Source organism: Hippichthys cyanospilos, chromosome 10 (assembly GCF_059441005.1).
Source record: "Hippichthys cyanospilos isolate Australia breed blue-spotted pipefish chromosome 10, RoL_Hcya_1.0, whole genome shotgun sequence".
Taxonomy (NCBI): Eukaryota; Metazoa; Chordata; class Actinopteri; order Syngnathiformes; family Syngnathidae; genus Hippichthys; species Hippichthys cyanospilos.
In genome coordinates this window covers 20,810,775-20,828,308 of record NC_142378.1, presented here as the reverse complement: position 1 = coordinate 20,828,308, position 17,534 = coordinate 20,810,775, and the positions used below count along the sequence as shown (strand labels likewise).

The following is a 17,534-nucleotide window of genomic DNA, read 5'->3' as shown; positions in this document are numbered from 1 at the left end:
CAGTATATCTCCTTTCCATGCGACCTACGGTTATCAGCCTCCAGTCGTTACAGTCATCAATCCAGTCGTCGTCACACTCTCCTTACCCCAGTCTTTGAAAATCCACCAGGTGTTTCACGTCTCACTACTTAAACCGGTCAACAAGTACCTCTTCCACCTCCGCGAGTGGTGGTTGGAGAGCCGGTGTACTTAGTGAAGGAGATTCTGGACTCGAGGAGAAGGAGCAGGGGTGTATAGTACCTCGTTGAGGAGCGGTCCTGGGTTTCTCATTGCTGGATCCTCAATACCATGTCACAACTTTCACACATTCTATCCTGACATGACTGCGTTCATCAAAGGTGAGGTACTGTCATGTTTCTGCTCAAGATGTCTCCCTGGCGGGGAGTTTGTGTGTCGGAGGATGGCTGCGGGGATGGGTTGGTGGGGATTAATGCATGCTATTCTTCTTCGTTGTTTCGGGGCTCTATGTAGATACCGATCTTGGTTTGAATGATGCTTCTGCTTTTCTTTTGTACTTAGTGGGAATCTCCGAGTTATTTTTGCGTGTTCTGTTGCTATTTTTTTGTTTTGTGTTTTTATTTTATTTTTATTTTTTTTTGTATTTTTAAGCTTTCGACGACATCCTTCCACTGCTCAATCAGATAGAGATTGAGTCAATCTCTGCAATGTATAGTTTTTTTTGTGTACAGTTCTTCATTTGAACTTTTTGTTACTTTGCTGCTGTGCCATTTTCAATCGCATTCTTGTTGATACTTTGTTTACATTTTGCCTAACATGTTTCGCTCATCTTTGTTATTAAAGCAACATTTGTTTAAATTCCCTCTTCCAGTCTGATTTGGGTCCACTTAAGAGTTTTCGCCGCAACTCAAAAATTACACTAGAAGAACAGATTTAATATGATTTGTTAATGATTGGATGCCAACCTGTATAACGTACATAATTTTACCTTGACTTTGACTTTGACTTTGACTTTGATTAAAAATTGGTGCAGTTTTCACGGACCTTACTAGACTCAACACCACGTAACGCTTGTGGAAATAACGCGACTTTTATGAATTGATGAAATAAAACAGATTTTCACAGAGTACTTGAACGCAACGCTTTACTGAGCGGCTGCATCCCAATACTGTAGTTCTTGTAGCCAGGACTCGTTTGCATTTTCTCCGCCCGTACTTTCGGGGGCAGCAACATTTCTCAAGCGGGTAAGGGGCCCCGTGCTTACGTCACGGGAGACGAAGAACAAGCTTCACATGTCTCTTCATCAGCTGTTGACGCTGCTCGGTCTGTGTTACCCGCTTTTCGTTGGTACAAGTAAATAATCCCGGGACGGGGCTGAAGATGGTAAATTTATGCAGTCATTTTACTTATTGTTGTAAGGTTCAGTGCTGATGTCATTTTGCTACGAGCGCTACCGTCCCAATGCTAAACGAGCTAACACCTCAAGCGCTCCTGGCAGTTGCTTACATTTGGCTAAATTTAGCACTGCAGCCTCTTGCATGCTTCATTCATTCACTCTTGACTTGTAGGACACCCAGCCACCCCCCGTCATGAAATAGCAAAATCTATTTTTAGCAAATGTGCTACTACTGTATTCATAATTCTAATTATTTTTATTATAATATTTCACGATGATTATTTTAACTGTCATACTTTTTAAAACCATTTTTTTCACGATTCCATAAAACTAAGTTTTAAAAGCATCTTTTCTTCTTGCATGTCATTTTCTACAATTCCCCTTTTTAGAATTTCATAATGGCGTTTTTCAGCAGAATGACTCGGCCATAAACTATATTCTGGGCTCTTTTACAATTTCCCCCGCCGTAACCGGGAATAAATGGGACTTCAAATAACTTGTTATTTGTCCCAACATTGTTGATATTTATTTTATTTTTGACACTTTCATACTACTGCGGCCTTTTGTTGAGCATGCTTATATCGTAGAGCAGGGGTGTCCAAACTTTTTGCAAAGTGGGCCAGATTTGATGTATTAAAAATATAGGGGGGTCAACCTTGACAGGCGTTCTTTACATATAACAGCAATTAATTTAATAAATTTCAGCGAGCCGTTCTGTGTTTAACATTTGCTTTTTTATTTTAATTTCAGCCATCTTAAGCATGTGTTTTGGTTAATTTGAAACATGCATAACAAAAATGAATTGACATTAAATATTGAAATTGAATATTCACTCAACTTCACTTTTTTTAACACTAACTTTTTTGTAACCGTTGAACAGAAGTAATTGTACTCGTGGGTGCAAATTACATTTGAAACAAAAAAATATCTCACCATGGCAGTTTAATATTTATAGAATTTTTAAACACAATAACAGAGAAATGAACAAGTAATAGTCAAGTGCAGGCCTCATTTAAAAGATCAAATTAGTAACTATAAATGTTGATTGGGTTTTTAAATGGTTATTATTCTGGAGTGAAAAGTTAAAAAAAATGTTTTCAGACTGATCGTAAATGAAAAATGACTTACATGAGTGTGATGGGTGAAACTGAGATCTGGAGTGCAGGACAAAGGCCAGGTGTGGCTCTATGGCAGTAGTATGAATGCGCAAGATGTCTTGTAAGTGAGAGTACGATAGCCGTGTCCTCACACGGCTCTTATTTAAGTTCATAACCGAGAATGTCTTCTCACACAAATAACTCGAACCGAACAAGCTTAGCATTTTCTTACCAAATGCTCAAATCTCTCGGAAACGTCCTTATCCAGCTGTCAGTAAAAGTTGGTGATGTAAAGCTGCCGGTGCTGTGCTGACCGCAGCTCACTGCGTCACACTGCAGCTCAACTTTTCTCCTTTTGTTGATTGACGCCATTTAGAAAATTAGGGGCTCATATAGTCAATTACTCATATACTAATTTGTTGTTCCTAATTGAGCCTATAGATGGCAGCATTTAGCACACACAGGTAACAGCGCTGCTGCCCAATGTATTAATTCTCCATGTGGGCCAGACGTTATTGATTTTATGACGGAGGCTGCGGGCCGGATGAAAATTGACCACGGAACGCATGTGGCCCCCGGGCCGGACTTTGGAAATGTCTGTCGTAGAGAGTATGAATATCTGCTCTGGTTGTGTTTAGCCAGTCAGGTGACAATTCCAAGATGTCCCTCTATTAGGTTCCAGTTTATCCGTGACGTGTCTCCCAGATGAGAAAATGAAAGAAAATATTTGGCAGGACATTCAGTTTGTGTGTGTGCTTCGTCCTGACACTAGGCACTGATGGGAATCCAGCTGGTTGTCAGTTTGCTGATGGCCAGCATCATGCAGAGGATGGCACCGCATTGTTCCTTTGCACGCTGGCTCCTCTGCAATGGCAGGTGAAGCACCATCAGGCAACTCTCCTGTTTGTAGGACAAGCAGACATAATAATTTCTTCTGTGTTTTCTTTTAGTCTCTTCCGCTTTAAACATCCATCAGAGGGAGAACTGTGTGCACTGGCTGGGAGACAGATGCCTAAAACAAATAGGAGAGATAGGTGAGAGAACAGACCCCCTACAGCAGGCATGTCCAAACCCAGTCCTCGAGGGCCGCCTATCCGGCATGTTTTGGAGGTTTCTGTCCTCCTAACACACCTGATTCAAATGATCAGCTCATCAGCAAGCTCAGCGGAAGCCTGACAACAAACCTGATCATTTGAATCAGCTGCATTGGATGACGGAAACATCAAAAACATGCAGGATAGGCGGCCCTCGAGGACCGGGTTTGGACATGCCTGCCCTACAGGGACTGATGAAAATTCCTATTTCAGTAGTTCAAAAGTTACTCATGTACAGGTATTATAGATTTAAAGTGGAAGTCAAGTAAAAGGAACACTCTTTACACTAATATGTTCTCTAAACCCCTTTTGCATGAATGACCTTCTCACCCATCTCTAAAGAAGGGCTCGGACAACTTGCATTGGAAACTCATTTCGGCCGCTTGTAACAAGAATCTTTTTCTTTTGTTCACGACCCACAGCCCATGACCATAGGTGAGGGTAGGACTGTAGATAAATCAGTAGAGAGCTTTGCCTTAGGACTCAGCTCATTTACCAACACAGACCCATAGAGTTCACATCACAGCAGAGACTGCACCGATCCGCCTGTTGATCTCATGCTCTATCCAGCCCTCACTCATGAAGAAGACCCTAAGACAAAGGTGTCAAACTCCAGGCCCGGGGGCCAAATACGGCCTGTGTTGTCATTTTATGTGGCCCGCGAAAGCAAATCATGTCCATGACCTTTGCTAAACACAGTTCCAAATTTTTAACTTGTCACATATAATTAAGTTGAGATTTTGCAATATTTTGGGGTTGGTTTTGTTACAATGACAAAAAAAAAAAATCAACAAACCGTCATGCTGTTCTTCTGAGTTCAAGACTCCTAATCCATCAATTTGTTGTGTACCTTATTAAGACGTTATAGGACTATTTAAAATTGACTTGGTTTCTCTGTCATATCGGCCCAATGATGGAAGTTGTAGCTACAAAATGGCCAGCAACAAAAATGAGTTTGACACCCCTGCCCTAAGATACTTTAACTCCTCCATATGGGGCAGGACCTCATCTCCGACCCAGAGAGAGCACTATTCTTTTCCGACTGAGGACTATGGTCTCAGTTTTGGAGGTTCTAATCTTCATCTGTCCAGTGTGAGTCGGAGATCACAGCCTGAAGAAGCCAACAACACCACATCATCCACAAAACCAGAGATGCAATTTTGAGACCGCCCAATTAGACCACATAAATACTTCGGCTGTGCCTAAATATTCTGTCCACAAAGATAATGAATAGAACTGATGACAAAGGGCAGCCTTGACAGAGTCCAATCCTCACTGGAAATGGAATCAACTTTCAGCTGGCAATGCAGAGCAAACTGACATCGGTGGTACAGGAGGGAACAAACAGTCCTTATGAGGGGGTTTTAGCTCCCCATACTCCCAAAGTACCCACTACAGAACTCCCCGAGGTACACGATCAAACACATTCAAGTCCACAAAACACGTGTAGACTGGTTTGTGTGATCTCCCATGCACACTCAAAGATCCTGCCAAGGGTGTACAGCTGGTTCACTGTTTCATAGCAGGGACGAAAACGACACTGCTCCTTCTGAATCAAAGGGTCGACTTCCTGATGGACAGTCCTCTCCAGCACCCCTCAATAAACCTTACCAGCGAGACTGAAGAGTGTGAGCCCCCTTTAGTTGGAATACACCCTCCAGTCCCCCTTTTTAAAAAGGGGAACCACCACCCCGATCTGCCTACCCAGAGGTCCTTATTAGGAAGGCGTGTCAACCAGGATAGCCCCACAACACCCAGAGGCTTTAGGAACTCCAGGTGGATCTCAACCACCCTGGGGGCCTTGCCACCAAGGAGCCTTTTAACTACTACTGTGCCTTTAACTGCATAGATAGGAGAGGCCATCTTAAAGGTTCCAAAATGTTTCCTCAGAGGTAGACGTGTCGGTGAAAGAAAGGTCTTTGAAGTATTCTCCCAACTAGATCCCAAGTCAGGTCAGCAGCATCCCATCTCCACTACATAGTGTTAATGGTGTACCGCTTCCCCCTCTTGAGACGCCGAATGGTGGGCCAGTGTTTCCTCAAAGCCGTCCAATTGTTTTCCCTGGTCTCATCAAATTGCTCCCTCCCCCAGGTTTTTGGCTTGGTGTTCCCCCTAAGCCCCATTTCGTTTGACCAGCTGGATACCACCACAAGCCCAAAAATGCCATATAGAATTCCTTGTTCAGCGTGACACCATACCTCACTGCTGTTTAATAGGACATTCAGAAATATTGAATAAGTTGATGTTTCATTCCTAGGAGACAAAATGGAGAAAACAAGCCTCTCACAGTGCCCAAAGGCATCGACCTTCACCTAGAGAAATCTCCAGTCAACGCCATGGATGCCCTCGGTGGGACGAATGCTTCCAAAGCAATATTAGCCAACTAAAACACAAACACTTATTTCTTCTCTTCTTTTTTCAGTGCTGCGTTTCTTCCTGGAGTACCAGTGGCTGGTTGACTTTGCTGTTTACACCACATGCGTTTTCCTTTTTACTGAGTGTTACTACAGTGTGGTGGATGCCAGCAAGGAGGTGAACATTGGTGCCATCTGGTGTGTCCTTACTGTTCTTTTCAGTCTGTATCCTTTTTGTTTGAAAATCGATCGAGCCTCAAGACAAAGGGAAAAAATCAGATTTAAAGATAACTTATTCAATCAGTAGTAGACCCTTTTACACTACATGTAAAAGTTGACATTTTCCAACAAATTCGAAATAATTCTGTTTTTCTCAATACTGAATATTTAGCATTGCTTTATGAATTGGCTGACTTTCTATGGCGTTATAAATGTGCTACAATTGCGAGTGCGCAAACAAACATTTTGAGCACAGAGAATAAAACTGAGCAAGCAAAAACGTATTTTGAGCGCAGGAAAAAAAATATTGAGCGCGTAATAAGAGTTTGAGCTAACGCCGTTGGATTTTGAACACAGAAAAAGAAGCTTGCTCAAAATTTATTTTTGATCGCTCGCGATAGCCCTCTCTTGCTCAACAGCTCATGCATTTTTGACATTGGAGGAGAGTGGATTTTGGCTGCTAATTGACACCCTTCACCATAACATCCCGTCACAACATCACTTTACTTGCACAGTAGTTCCAACACTTTACAAGAAAACCAAGGCGGAGGTAATTGATGCCATGACAGATGCAAGTAAGTAAGTTTGCCATCACGACTGATTCCTTTGCATGCTGCTATTTCAAAAGTGCACATTTCCGTCCCTGCGACATCAGTTGGCAGTGAGCCTGTCACTCTTTGCATTATTTATTTATTTTTTTTTAATGTTTGGCACTTTAAACTTTTTTTTTTCATGTTTAACTATGAAAGAGTTTAGTTGCAATTTCTTGAAGCAGCGTGTGAAAAGGAAGTATTTTTGTTCATGTTCAACTATGAGAGATCTCAACTGAATAATTTGTTATTGCAGCAGCATATGGATAAACCTGTTTGTTGCAGCCTTCCTCAATAAAAATGCAGTATATCATTTTGAAATTGAAGTATAAATTAGCAATTTAAATTTTTTTTTTTTCTAGCAAAAATCTTGTCACGTCACTCTCGTGGACTCAATATTGTGAGATATCTTGTCTCGTGGGATTTGTATCTCATATTGTATACATATATATATATATATATATATATATATATATATATATATATATATATATATATATATATATATATATATATATATATATATATATATATATACACACACACACACACACATGCACTGCTGGGTTAGGCACCAGCACTTTTTTGCTTTTTTGGCTGGGCTCTTGGCGGAGATGGACGTTTTCTGCTCTGCACCTCTCCCTCCCTTACCCCTTGACTTTGTCCTGTGTTGTCTTAACTAATATTATTGTCGTCTCCTGCAATATTCTGAAATCTGAAATTTAACCATGAAATTGGTCAGCTGGGCTCTCGACTATTGATGAAATTTTCTTGTTGAGAAAAAGCTAAGGGGAGCCTTCCACGTCCTCAGGATATCTGCCGGTGGAAACACCATTGAATTTGAGGGTGGTCTGTCTATCGAACTTGTCCAAAGAGGACACGGAGAACATCTACGTCATTGAAATTTTGATCATGGAGATCCTCCTTCTTGGAGTTGGTGGGTTTCTGATTGATTGCAAAATGTCCTATTTCGTGCACAGCTGGATTGGAGAACAGGCTGCCGGTCTTTGGAGGAGTCAGTGCAAGCAACCAACACTCAGCCTCATGTGGCGAATGGATCCAACTGCAACTTGAATACAGTTGTAGAATCCTTGAGTGGAGTGTCTGTCATTGATCGCTAATTCGACTAATTGAAGCCCCATTCGGAGTCTCTTGCCATGCACTCTGGATCAACCAACTGTTATCTTGACTCTTTCTCCTGGACAGAATTTTTCCAGACACTACAAACATGATTGTAGAATGTTTGCTTTCTCACAGGGATGGCAAAAGATCTGTTGCACCAGTATTAGGCTTCCCTGTGTTTTGTGCAAAAGGCCAACTTGGCACATGTCGGCACAGTATTGCAGGATCTCTGCATGAAAGGTTTTCCCTTAACCTGCATTCTTCAGCAAAGCCCTCCACATGCTCATGAGTCACTACTTCCACTCGGAGGAGGGTGGCGAGCGATCAGTCTGCCTCGCATTTGGCTTCCTGTGCCTGTTGGTGGCCATGCTTGTGCTGGTGGTCCGAGAGGACTACCTTGAATTTGGCTTGGAGTCCGGCTTCTCGAGCCTTTTCAACAACCTGGAGGTTTTCGCCAAGCAGCAGGGCTACGCCGACTATTCGTAAGTTAGCTGTCAGCATTGCTTCATTGTTGATAAATGTGGAGAGAATCCGCTTGTCCGTTAAAACACTCCTTGTATTGTGTCTAGGGTCCCTGTCACCAAGCTGACATTGAAGCTTGGGCTGGCCGTATTCTGTGCGTATGTCGGTGCCCTGCTGGCGTTCCCTGGACTGCGTCTGGCTCAGACTCACCTGGACGCCGTGCAGATGAACTCTGACCGTCCACTCATCCGGTGCGATTTGATGATTTTGAAAGAAATATGAGGGCATCCCAGCACAATGTGCGTCTTAAACAGTATATCTTGCAGGATTCTGCTGCACATGAGCTTCCTGTCTCCTGTGGTCATGTTGATTCTGTGGGTCAAACCCATGGCCAGGGACTTCCTTGCCAACGCACCTCTAGGAAAAACCTCCATCATGCTGTGAGTGCATAAAACGTGCATCATTTTCCAAACCACCTTTGAATCAATTCACCTCCCCTCGCAGGGTGTCCAGCAACAACTTTGACAGCTTACGACTTTGGATTGTGGTGGCGCTGTGTGTCCTGCGGCTAGCCTTAACCCGTTACCATCTTCAGGCCTACCTCAATCTGTCTCAGAAGTGGGTGGAGCAAATGAAGAGGGAAGCCGGACGTATTGCTGCTATTGATATTCAGAGGAAGGTCAGACCACCACTTTGTTCATGTTTGTACTATCCTTAATTTTAGATACCTAAATGTGTGTGTGGGCGCGCGCGCTCACATGCTGTTTGTCAATCCAACCTAAGTTTCTTTTTTAGAAAAAGAAAAAAAAAAGGTTGGAGTTTGAAAAAGTCAAATGAAATGAATTTGTGTGTGCATGTGTCCCTGTGTTTGCCTCTCCAGGTCACTCGTGTGTTTTGCTACTTGAGTGTAGTGACTCTGCAGTATGTGGTTCCGGTGCTTCTCATTCTATTCTCCACACTAGCCCTCAAGGCATTAGGTTAGTAATTACACACACAAACCTACTCATCATTATCAATGAAACTAAACAACAGCCCACTTTAATTGTTACATAGTGACATTTAACAGCCGTGCCTTTCTATCACCCTTGAAAGGTGAGGGCATTTCCTAAGGTGACCTAAAATATACAAAATCTGTTTTTTGAACATATGCTTCTAAGTTTGTGTTCACTGAGGCTACAAGTAGTCTACACATAGTCACGTAGATTGTTGCAAACAGATGTCTTCGGTTTGTGTTATTTGCTATACGTGCCCGGGCTCTTTTTTTTTTTTTCCCCTCATCAAAACCAAATGTTTCAAAAACTTGGGCCACAGTGGAGGTTTGCGAAATCCTTCAGATTCATGTTTGCATGTAACAACCATAAACTGGAGATTGTTGTCATCACTCTATTTATCGCCAAAGACGCAGATTCCAGCGATGTCAGAGCCGGAGGATCGTTCTGATTAGACAGAATTTGGTGACACTGCGGCCGCCCTGCGGCTTGGCATGCTTGTAACTGAGAGAAAGCGCACTATGCTGGATTTGTGTAGGTGCTATTTTCTTTAATTAAATAAAGCCATTTTACACCAGAAGCGCCAAACCAATGCGGCTTTAAATACTGTACGCCTGGTTATGTGTAGACACGGCCTGAGGCTCTTCTGGGTCATATTTGTCTGGTATTTACTAAATACAATTTTAGATCCACTAGTATTTGTTAACTTCATGAAATTGTATTCAATAGTAGAAATCTCAAAACCTTGTTCAGCAGGAAGTTTAAAATGGTCCACCACATTTAGACGTTTTCCTGCAGAAAAAAAGTGCCTTTTGGTCTTTGGAGGTGGATCACAAAAGTGTGTGTGTGTGTGTGTGTGTGTGTGTGTGTGTGTGTGTGTGTGTATATATATACATATATATATATATATATATATATATATATATATATATATATATATATATATATATATATATATATATATATATATATATATATATATATATAGGAAGACAAAAAAAAAATTCCCGCGAAGAGAGCGGACAGAGACCTGCACCTTCTCAGGTCTCCTTCTGGCCTGGTTACCGTTTATGTCCACCCCTCTTTTATTTAATAGCATTTGCCCTATTTACAAAACCACTTGGTGCCCTGAAGGGTTAGGGCACACATTATGGCAGCAAGGGAACAATCTGATCCTGATAGTGGGGAACGTAGGTAGAAGTCCATACACTATCAGCCCATGGAATCATTGCTACCTTCTTTCCTAGGAACATGGCGACAGACCCTGTACTGTTCCACCCTGTTCGTTCCTGGGATTAGGTCATCATGCCTGTGATTAGGATTAGGGTTGTCATGCATGACATGACATTTCCAACAGAAAACATCAATATCTACCAATATTCCTTGTTTGTTGCGGTTAATGGGGGCCCCACCCTGCAAAGTAGCGCGCGTGTGTGTGTGTGTGTGTGTGTGTGTGTCCCACACACACACAGGATTTTTCATGCATGTGTTGGGAACCTGATTTTTTTCTTTTTTTAATGTGAAAAGTTTTCATACTGTACATATTTAAGGCAAAAGTTCCTGCAGTGCATAAATTAACTTTAATCTTAAACTAAAAACTTAAATTAAGTATTGGTATTAAGTATTATTATTAAACCTTGTACAGTAACTGTACGGTTATCCAACTTCTTTGGCCGTAGACTCACGGAGAGTTGCGGTTATATTAGCTGCGCCTGGAAACAGAGTGAAACCTGTAGATGACCAAACATGATAACAATGAGTTTAACATTTGAAATCTCAATTTGATACAAAAGAAATCTAGGTAGGTAAATTAATTGCTCTGTCCTCTTCTCCCTCCCCTCTATCCCAACGCGTGTTTTATCGAGAGTTGATGCGGGAGTACATTACAACTCCTGCATTCATTGTTCGCTGGTCGCGCCGGGAGCCAATCACATGTCTTGCAGGACACTCAAACATGATTTCAAAAGGGATTTGGGCACTTAAATAATTTATAAGACACATGATTGGCTCTCGGCGCAACCTTCGACCAATGAGGGAGTCTATTACAACTCCCGCCCTTTAGGTAGACCAAGGGAGCAGCGCTGGCCTCAAACATAAAACTCACGCTGTTGGAAGGAGGAAAGAGGCTTCACCGATTCAAATCTCTTACCTAGATTTCTTTTGTAATAAATTGGAATTTCAAGTATAAACTGTGATAGGTATCATATTCGCTACAGGCTTCAGTTTACACTTCCTGGTGCCGCTAATATAACCATGTCTCTCCATGAGACTACAGCCACTTACAGTTACTGAATAAAGTTTAATAATGTAAGATTTAAGTAAATATGTATACTGCAGTAGTTTGACGTCCGTGGCAAGTGCATTTATAGTTACCTTGTCTGCCTGACATGCAGGAAACCCTCATAAGCGCATCTCTTTGCAATATAGCTTTTTTTCTTATAAACTTAAAAAAACAAAATACGCAATAGGTGAGGCGCAAAGTAGCGAGAGATCACTGTACATGGGATAACTTATATACAGTTATTCTCACAGTTCTGTTCAGCATCTGCAAAACAAGTACTTGCAGTGTCGCAAAATATAAAAAAAAAATCAATTTTGGCATTAAAAAGGGGGCATTAAGGGTGCAAAGCCACAGCAGTTGGCATTTTTTCCCCCCTCATTGGGCAATCATGGCTAACAAATGAAAACATGTCTTTTCTTTCTTCTAGGAGGATTCTCTTGGGGCGGAGCAAGTGCGCATGTGAATCCTGGCATGATGCCTGCCTCTCCAATACCCACAGCAGCGCCAGTCATCCCGAGCACCGTAGACGAAGACGAAGAGACATTCGAGGACATGGAGGAGGACATCCAGATCACGGTGGCCCGCCTGTCGGAGATGTTGGCTGCTGTGCGCTCCGTCCTCACACCGCTCTTCTTCAAGGGCTTCTTCGCCTTCTTCACCTGGTGGGTGGCAGCCTGCCAGGTGATCAGTTCGCTTTTTGGCATCTACTTCCACCAGTACCTCATGAACAACTAAGGTGACACATGGGTCAGCTTTTGGTGTTGCTCAGGTGAGACCGAAGCCGGCTCCTGGTTTGAAAATAACCCGGGAAAACAAGGCAACATTTTCCTCTTGCTCTGCATTTTTATGCAATATTTCAGACTCAAATGCAAATTCATTCAACATTTGTATTCCTCCGATACTTTATACCGCCGCACATCTAGCTACTTGGATGAATTACTCACAAAGCACAGCGGCTTTTCTAGCTGTGTTTATGAGTCTTGTTTTTGGCCACCACTTTGCTGCGATTCAAAGTTCAAGTCAGGTTTTCCATTGCACTGAGTGTGTTCAAGGGTCAGCTGTCAAGTCGCTTGGTGTATGATGGCTAAGAGAGAAAATTGGGTGGTCTGCACTGGAATGCTGCTCATATACCGCGTAATGCCAAGTCATCCCTTTACCAAGAATGTATTAGGACCTCTAAGGAAAACACACACACACACACACACACACACACACACACAAGGGTTTTTCAATCATCATTGAGACAAAAAACAGGCACGCTGAATAAAACTAAAACACTCTTAAGGCAGATTTTTCTACCAAAATATACTAAGTTATATCAGTGGTTACAAGTTGGTTACAAGTGATGCAAGTTCATTATATTATTTTAATAAATTTTACTGTGACATTTGTTAATATTTGTTGTTTCTGCTCATGTCTTGTGAATACACTTTGAACCTTGGACTTTTTTTCGCACAATTTTAATATATGACGGACTCATCTTAACTTAAATGAAATATTAACAGCATTCATTAAATATTATTAAAATAAGATGCTGTTGTAAATTCAAATCCAATCCACTTTTAACAAACGCAAGGGTTCCAAAGTGCTGTACAGGACAATCAAAACACAATAAATAGGTAACAGAATAAAAACTAAACTAAAATAAATAAGATCAAATAAATCCAAAGTCAGCACTCTGCTAGGTGTCGAAAGCTATAGATAAAAGATGGGTTTTATGAAGACTTTAAAAAAAACGATAAGGAGGCCTGTCTAACATGCAGCCGGCTGTTCATTCCACAGTTTTGGAGCTGCGACAGCAAATTTTCAAGTGGCGGTCCGTGACTTTCACACGTAAGCCTTCTATGGTCAGACTCTAGAATTAATACCCCTCATGCGCACACGTATGTATTACTGGGCTACACGGGCTATTTTCTGGAGCTTTTAAACGTCAATAAACCTGCATCAGCCATTAAAACTTGTCATTATATGTGGTACTGTCAAAACTTAAAAATAATAATTTAGAATGAATATCCACTAAATTTTATGAAGTCCAATTTACAAATCGCAGTTTAATATAAGAAGAACATCATTTTATTTCTTTACTACGAATGCTCTTTTTGGAAGGGTTAGTAACTCGACATCTGCAAGCAGGAGCGCGAGGTTTAACTGAGGGACAGGAGCTTCAAAAAGAACAGGCATATGATCTGAGAAAAAGGCATCACTCATTGGTTAAGAAGAGGCAAACCATAGGATAAAACAAGATAAAAATGTGTGACCATGTTCATGCGGAGGCCTAAGCACAGACTGCACGAAATTAAAAGATTAAATTCACCGCATTATGCTGTTAAATCACAGTCTTAAATTACTGGCTCTGGTCTTGTTAATCGACATGCAGTGGAGGCCAAATGTTTTATATATTTAGCAAGTGTTTTACAATTATTTAAAAACATTAAATACTGTTTTAAATTCACCTTAATCTTACAGAACTTTCTTAGAATGGGAAAAAAGGGAGGGGAAAAGGAAAAAAAAAAACAAAGATCTAGCCTACAGTGCTGTTGATAAACTGTTCCAAAGAAATCATATGGTGTTCATGATGTTACAATCTACAATGATTTTATGTTCTTGACCAATTGTGACACAAAGACTGTGTTGCATATGATGACTTACACTATGAAATCATGCTGTCATGTTTTGGAGACAACAGCCATCGACTGATAATCAAGTAATAAGTTTCAATCAGTAGGACCGATTTATTTGCAAGCTAAGATAGTTGTTGGCTAAACCATAGGCCACTTTGGACATCATCATTTTGCAAAAATGATTAGATACCTGAGACCTCACTCTCTTAAAACATTTGAAATTTGACACACACAAAAAAAAAATCAATGAAAAAGGACATTTTGTTGTGAAGAATTGCAAGGCGTTTAAAGGATTTGTCGATGTTGTTTTGAGTGTCATTTCTGTTTCATGAGTTTTTCCTAAAATTTTTAAGGGGTATTTGCATATCTGGGTTTTGCCATGCTGTGATGAAGCTGACAATTTTTAGGCTTCCTGTTCTTTTGATAGGCAAACAGCTTTGTTGGGCCAACACAGCGTCAGCAGTGACAGTATGTACTTTTCATTGATGTGTAATTGTGGCATCAGGGAGCTGATTCAGAAGTGCTATTTTCATTGTAAGTGCTGTTGAACATTTGTGTTTTTCTACATTTTCCCACCAGATTTCCCAAGTGCCTAAAAATCTCATGGATTTGCTTTAACGTACTGTAATTTCCCTTTTGTCCCCGTTGGTGACTATTTTACATAAGTAGTTTAGGAAATTGAATTTGCTAAATTTTTCTTTGCATCATTTTATATATTTAGCAAGAGTGTTATTTGTTTATTTATTGTTGACATGTTATGATTTATTTTCTCATAGGGAAATTCGTGACTTGTTAATGACTTTGCTTAGGCTCACTGATGTTTTTTTCCTAATGTCTGTATTCAGCGTCAATAGTGTACTGTAAAGCACAACTGAATAATGCTGAGATATTTAGAATGCATGGTTTGTATTTTTTTATTTTATTTTACTCTTCTGTGTTTGTGTGGATGATTAAAAAAAATTGTTCTTGTTCGTTTCTTTTTAAATTAACTGCAAACTACCACAGAAGGAAAAGCTATTTTATTCTTGAAGTAGAAGGATGAGACAATGTTTCTAACACTACGGTAAATGTGTTCACTACTGGTTGAATTCTTTAATACCTTTGAATTTAGACTTGAATAACTGCTTAATCTCTAACATCTATCAATACTTCCATTTAACTTATATGTAAAATGTAGTTGAATTGAGTAAATCTTTAAGCACCCTTTTTTTTTTCTTATTTAACGATTTCACAACCGATTTTTTTTTTTTTTTTTTTTACCCCCCTGAAAAAAAAAACAACTTATGGCACATATTACTTGTGTGTGAGTCTAGGATACTTGGAAAATAAGTTTAAAAAAAATCCCTCTTCCATAGATTGTTACAGGCCCTGAGATTTTTTTTTTGGCCCGTCGGTATTTTATTATAATATAAATGTCAGAGAATTTAAATTGATCACTGGGATGACATTTTATCGTATTGCTACCATTCCTATACTCACTGCCATTTTTTTTTCAAAAGCACAGGAATCCCTTGTCCTAACGGGAGTGAAAGGGTTAAGCACAATGTTGACACTGAAACAGCCTAATATTCCATGGCTTTTTTTGATCTTGTTTTGTTAAGGAATAAAACTTGTGCCCTGTTTTCAATCAGCTCGTAAGCCTTCTACGCTACCGTACTGTGATGTCCATGGTTTAGTATAGGATATATTTGGTGCAATAGTTAAAGTCATCATCTAAGTTATTTTATTTGTCGCAGTACTGTACTTGTATTTGCAATACAAATTATTCACCTACTACCACTGTAAAAGAATAAAAAATACAAACGATATGACTTTATTTTTGGGGGGGCTCAATGCATCTAGTCATACATTTAGCAACTATATGTAACAGTCACCTAATATACTGTACTATATTATTGAGGTCTGCTCAACTTTAGCAGACATAGATTTTGATTTAAATATATGAACATATAAATACTAATTCATCAAGATAAAACGATTAAAAAAAAAGAGAAAATGTCAATGCAAATAATTTCGTAAGGGTTTGTCCTACCCCTTGTTTTTTGTAAATGATTAAAAATCATGTGTGTTAATGAGTTCATCTTGAAGAGGGGTCGGGAACTCTGGTTCCCCAAGAGCCATATCCTGCCTCATTTCTATGTCTCCCTTGCCTTTCTTTCACAGCTGGTTCAAATAATCAGCTCATCAGCAAGCCCTGTGGAAAACTGATAACGATCCTGATCATTTCAATAAGGTATGCCGAAAGCAAGACATCAAAAACAGGCAGGATATGGCTCTCGAGGAATCGGAGTTGCCTACGCCTGACTACAACGTATAGCCCAAATAAAGATAACGACAATTAAAACATGTACCTTAAGACCATAAAATGAACTATTTCACGCAATATCTTAGGTTTATAAAGTATGCGCCTTTGAAGCACTATGTTTCTTAACCTCTTTTTAACACAGCAAGTGAATCACAACTTTTCAATTCTATCTCATAAATGTTCGTTACGTTAACACCTTGTCCCACCCCCACCCCATACACCTCATTTGAATGATTAGCTCATCAGCATGATCTGTGGGAGATTGAAAATTATCCTAATCATTTGAATCAAGTGTGTTTGAGAGAAACTGGAAAACACTTGTCCATACAATTGTCCACTCCCTGATTTCAAACAGTATCTGGACACTGGCTGTCTGAAGACAGCTGGAAAAAAAAAAACATATAGGCATGTGAAGAAGATGCAAACTCCACACAGGAAGGCCGGCGCGAGCTGGATTTTAACTCAGGACTTTGAAGTGTGATGTGCTAACCGCTCTTCCACTAAGCCACCCTCTTTTATAAATTTAAACAGATAATAATTCGTATATCTTAGTATGGGCCTTTAAAGATTGACTTTTGTATTGTATTATTTCAAGAATTCACAGTAATTTTGACGTTGTATTTATTAGGTCTGTTACCAAAAATTATATGCTTTGTTTTGTTTTCTACTCATTCGTCTGTCTGTCCGTCCATGCATCCATCCATTTTCCATCCAACTTTCCTCTGCTCAGCCACTTCGGCTATATCCCCAAGTGTTGCAAAGCCAGCCAAGAGGCATGATCCCTCCAGCATGTCCTTGGTCATCCCCGGGTTTCGTCTGGAGCAATATAAAGTTAAGTCATCAGCAATACTGATTCAAATTTTGATACCCAGCATATAATAACTCAGGCCTAAGAACAGAGCCCTGAGTTATAGTCAACTCATTTGATTATGCATTGTTTAACTGCAGATTCTGATTCCATCATCTAAATATAATTTCAACCATTTATGTGCAAAGCCTAATTTTCTCATTAATATATTGTGATCTATAGCAGTGGTCCCCAACCT

The 17,534-nt window shown here is 40.2% G+C and overlaps 1 protein-coding gene across 1 annotated transcript; it reads left to right on the top strand.

The window, feature by feature from the left end:
* The first annotated feature begins 1,233 nt into the window (after window positions 1-1,233).
* On the top strand, window positions 1,234-15,154 carry tmem161a (transmembrane protein 161A). Its single transcript, XM_088425936.1, has 11 exons — window positions 1,234-1,341; window positions 3,224-3,327; window positions 3,402-3,485; window positions 5,803-5,894; window positions 5,968-6,124; window positions 8,097-8,312; window positions 8,400-8,543; window positions 8,619-8,732; window positions 8,797-8,971; window positions 9,173-9,269; window positions 11,990-15,154. Exons 1-11 carry the CDS (start codon window positions 1,339-1,341, stop codon window positions 12,295-12,297), a joined length of 1,494 nt encoding a protein of 497 aa, XP_088282062.1. The 5' UTR covers window positions 1,234-1,338; the 3' UTR covers window positions 12,298-15,154.
* Window positions 15,155-17,534: the final 2,380 nt, after the last annotated feature.

Excerpts from the sequence above, each read along its gene's own strand:
- tmem161a (XM_088425936.1), top strand. Across the intron at positions 3,486-5,802 it reads AAAACAAATAGGAGAGATAG|GAGACAAAATGGAGAAAACA; the intron begins GTGAGAGAACAG and ends TTTCATTCCTAG. Across the intron at positions 9,270-11,989 it reads ACTAGCCCTCAAGGCATTAG|GAGGATTCTCTTGGGGCGGA; the intron begins GTTAGTAATTAC and ends TCTTTCTTCTAG.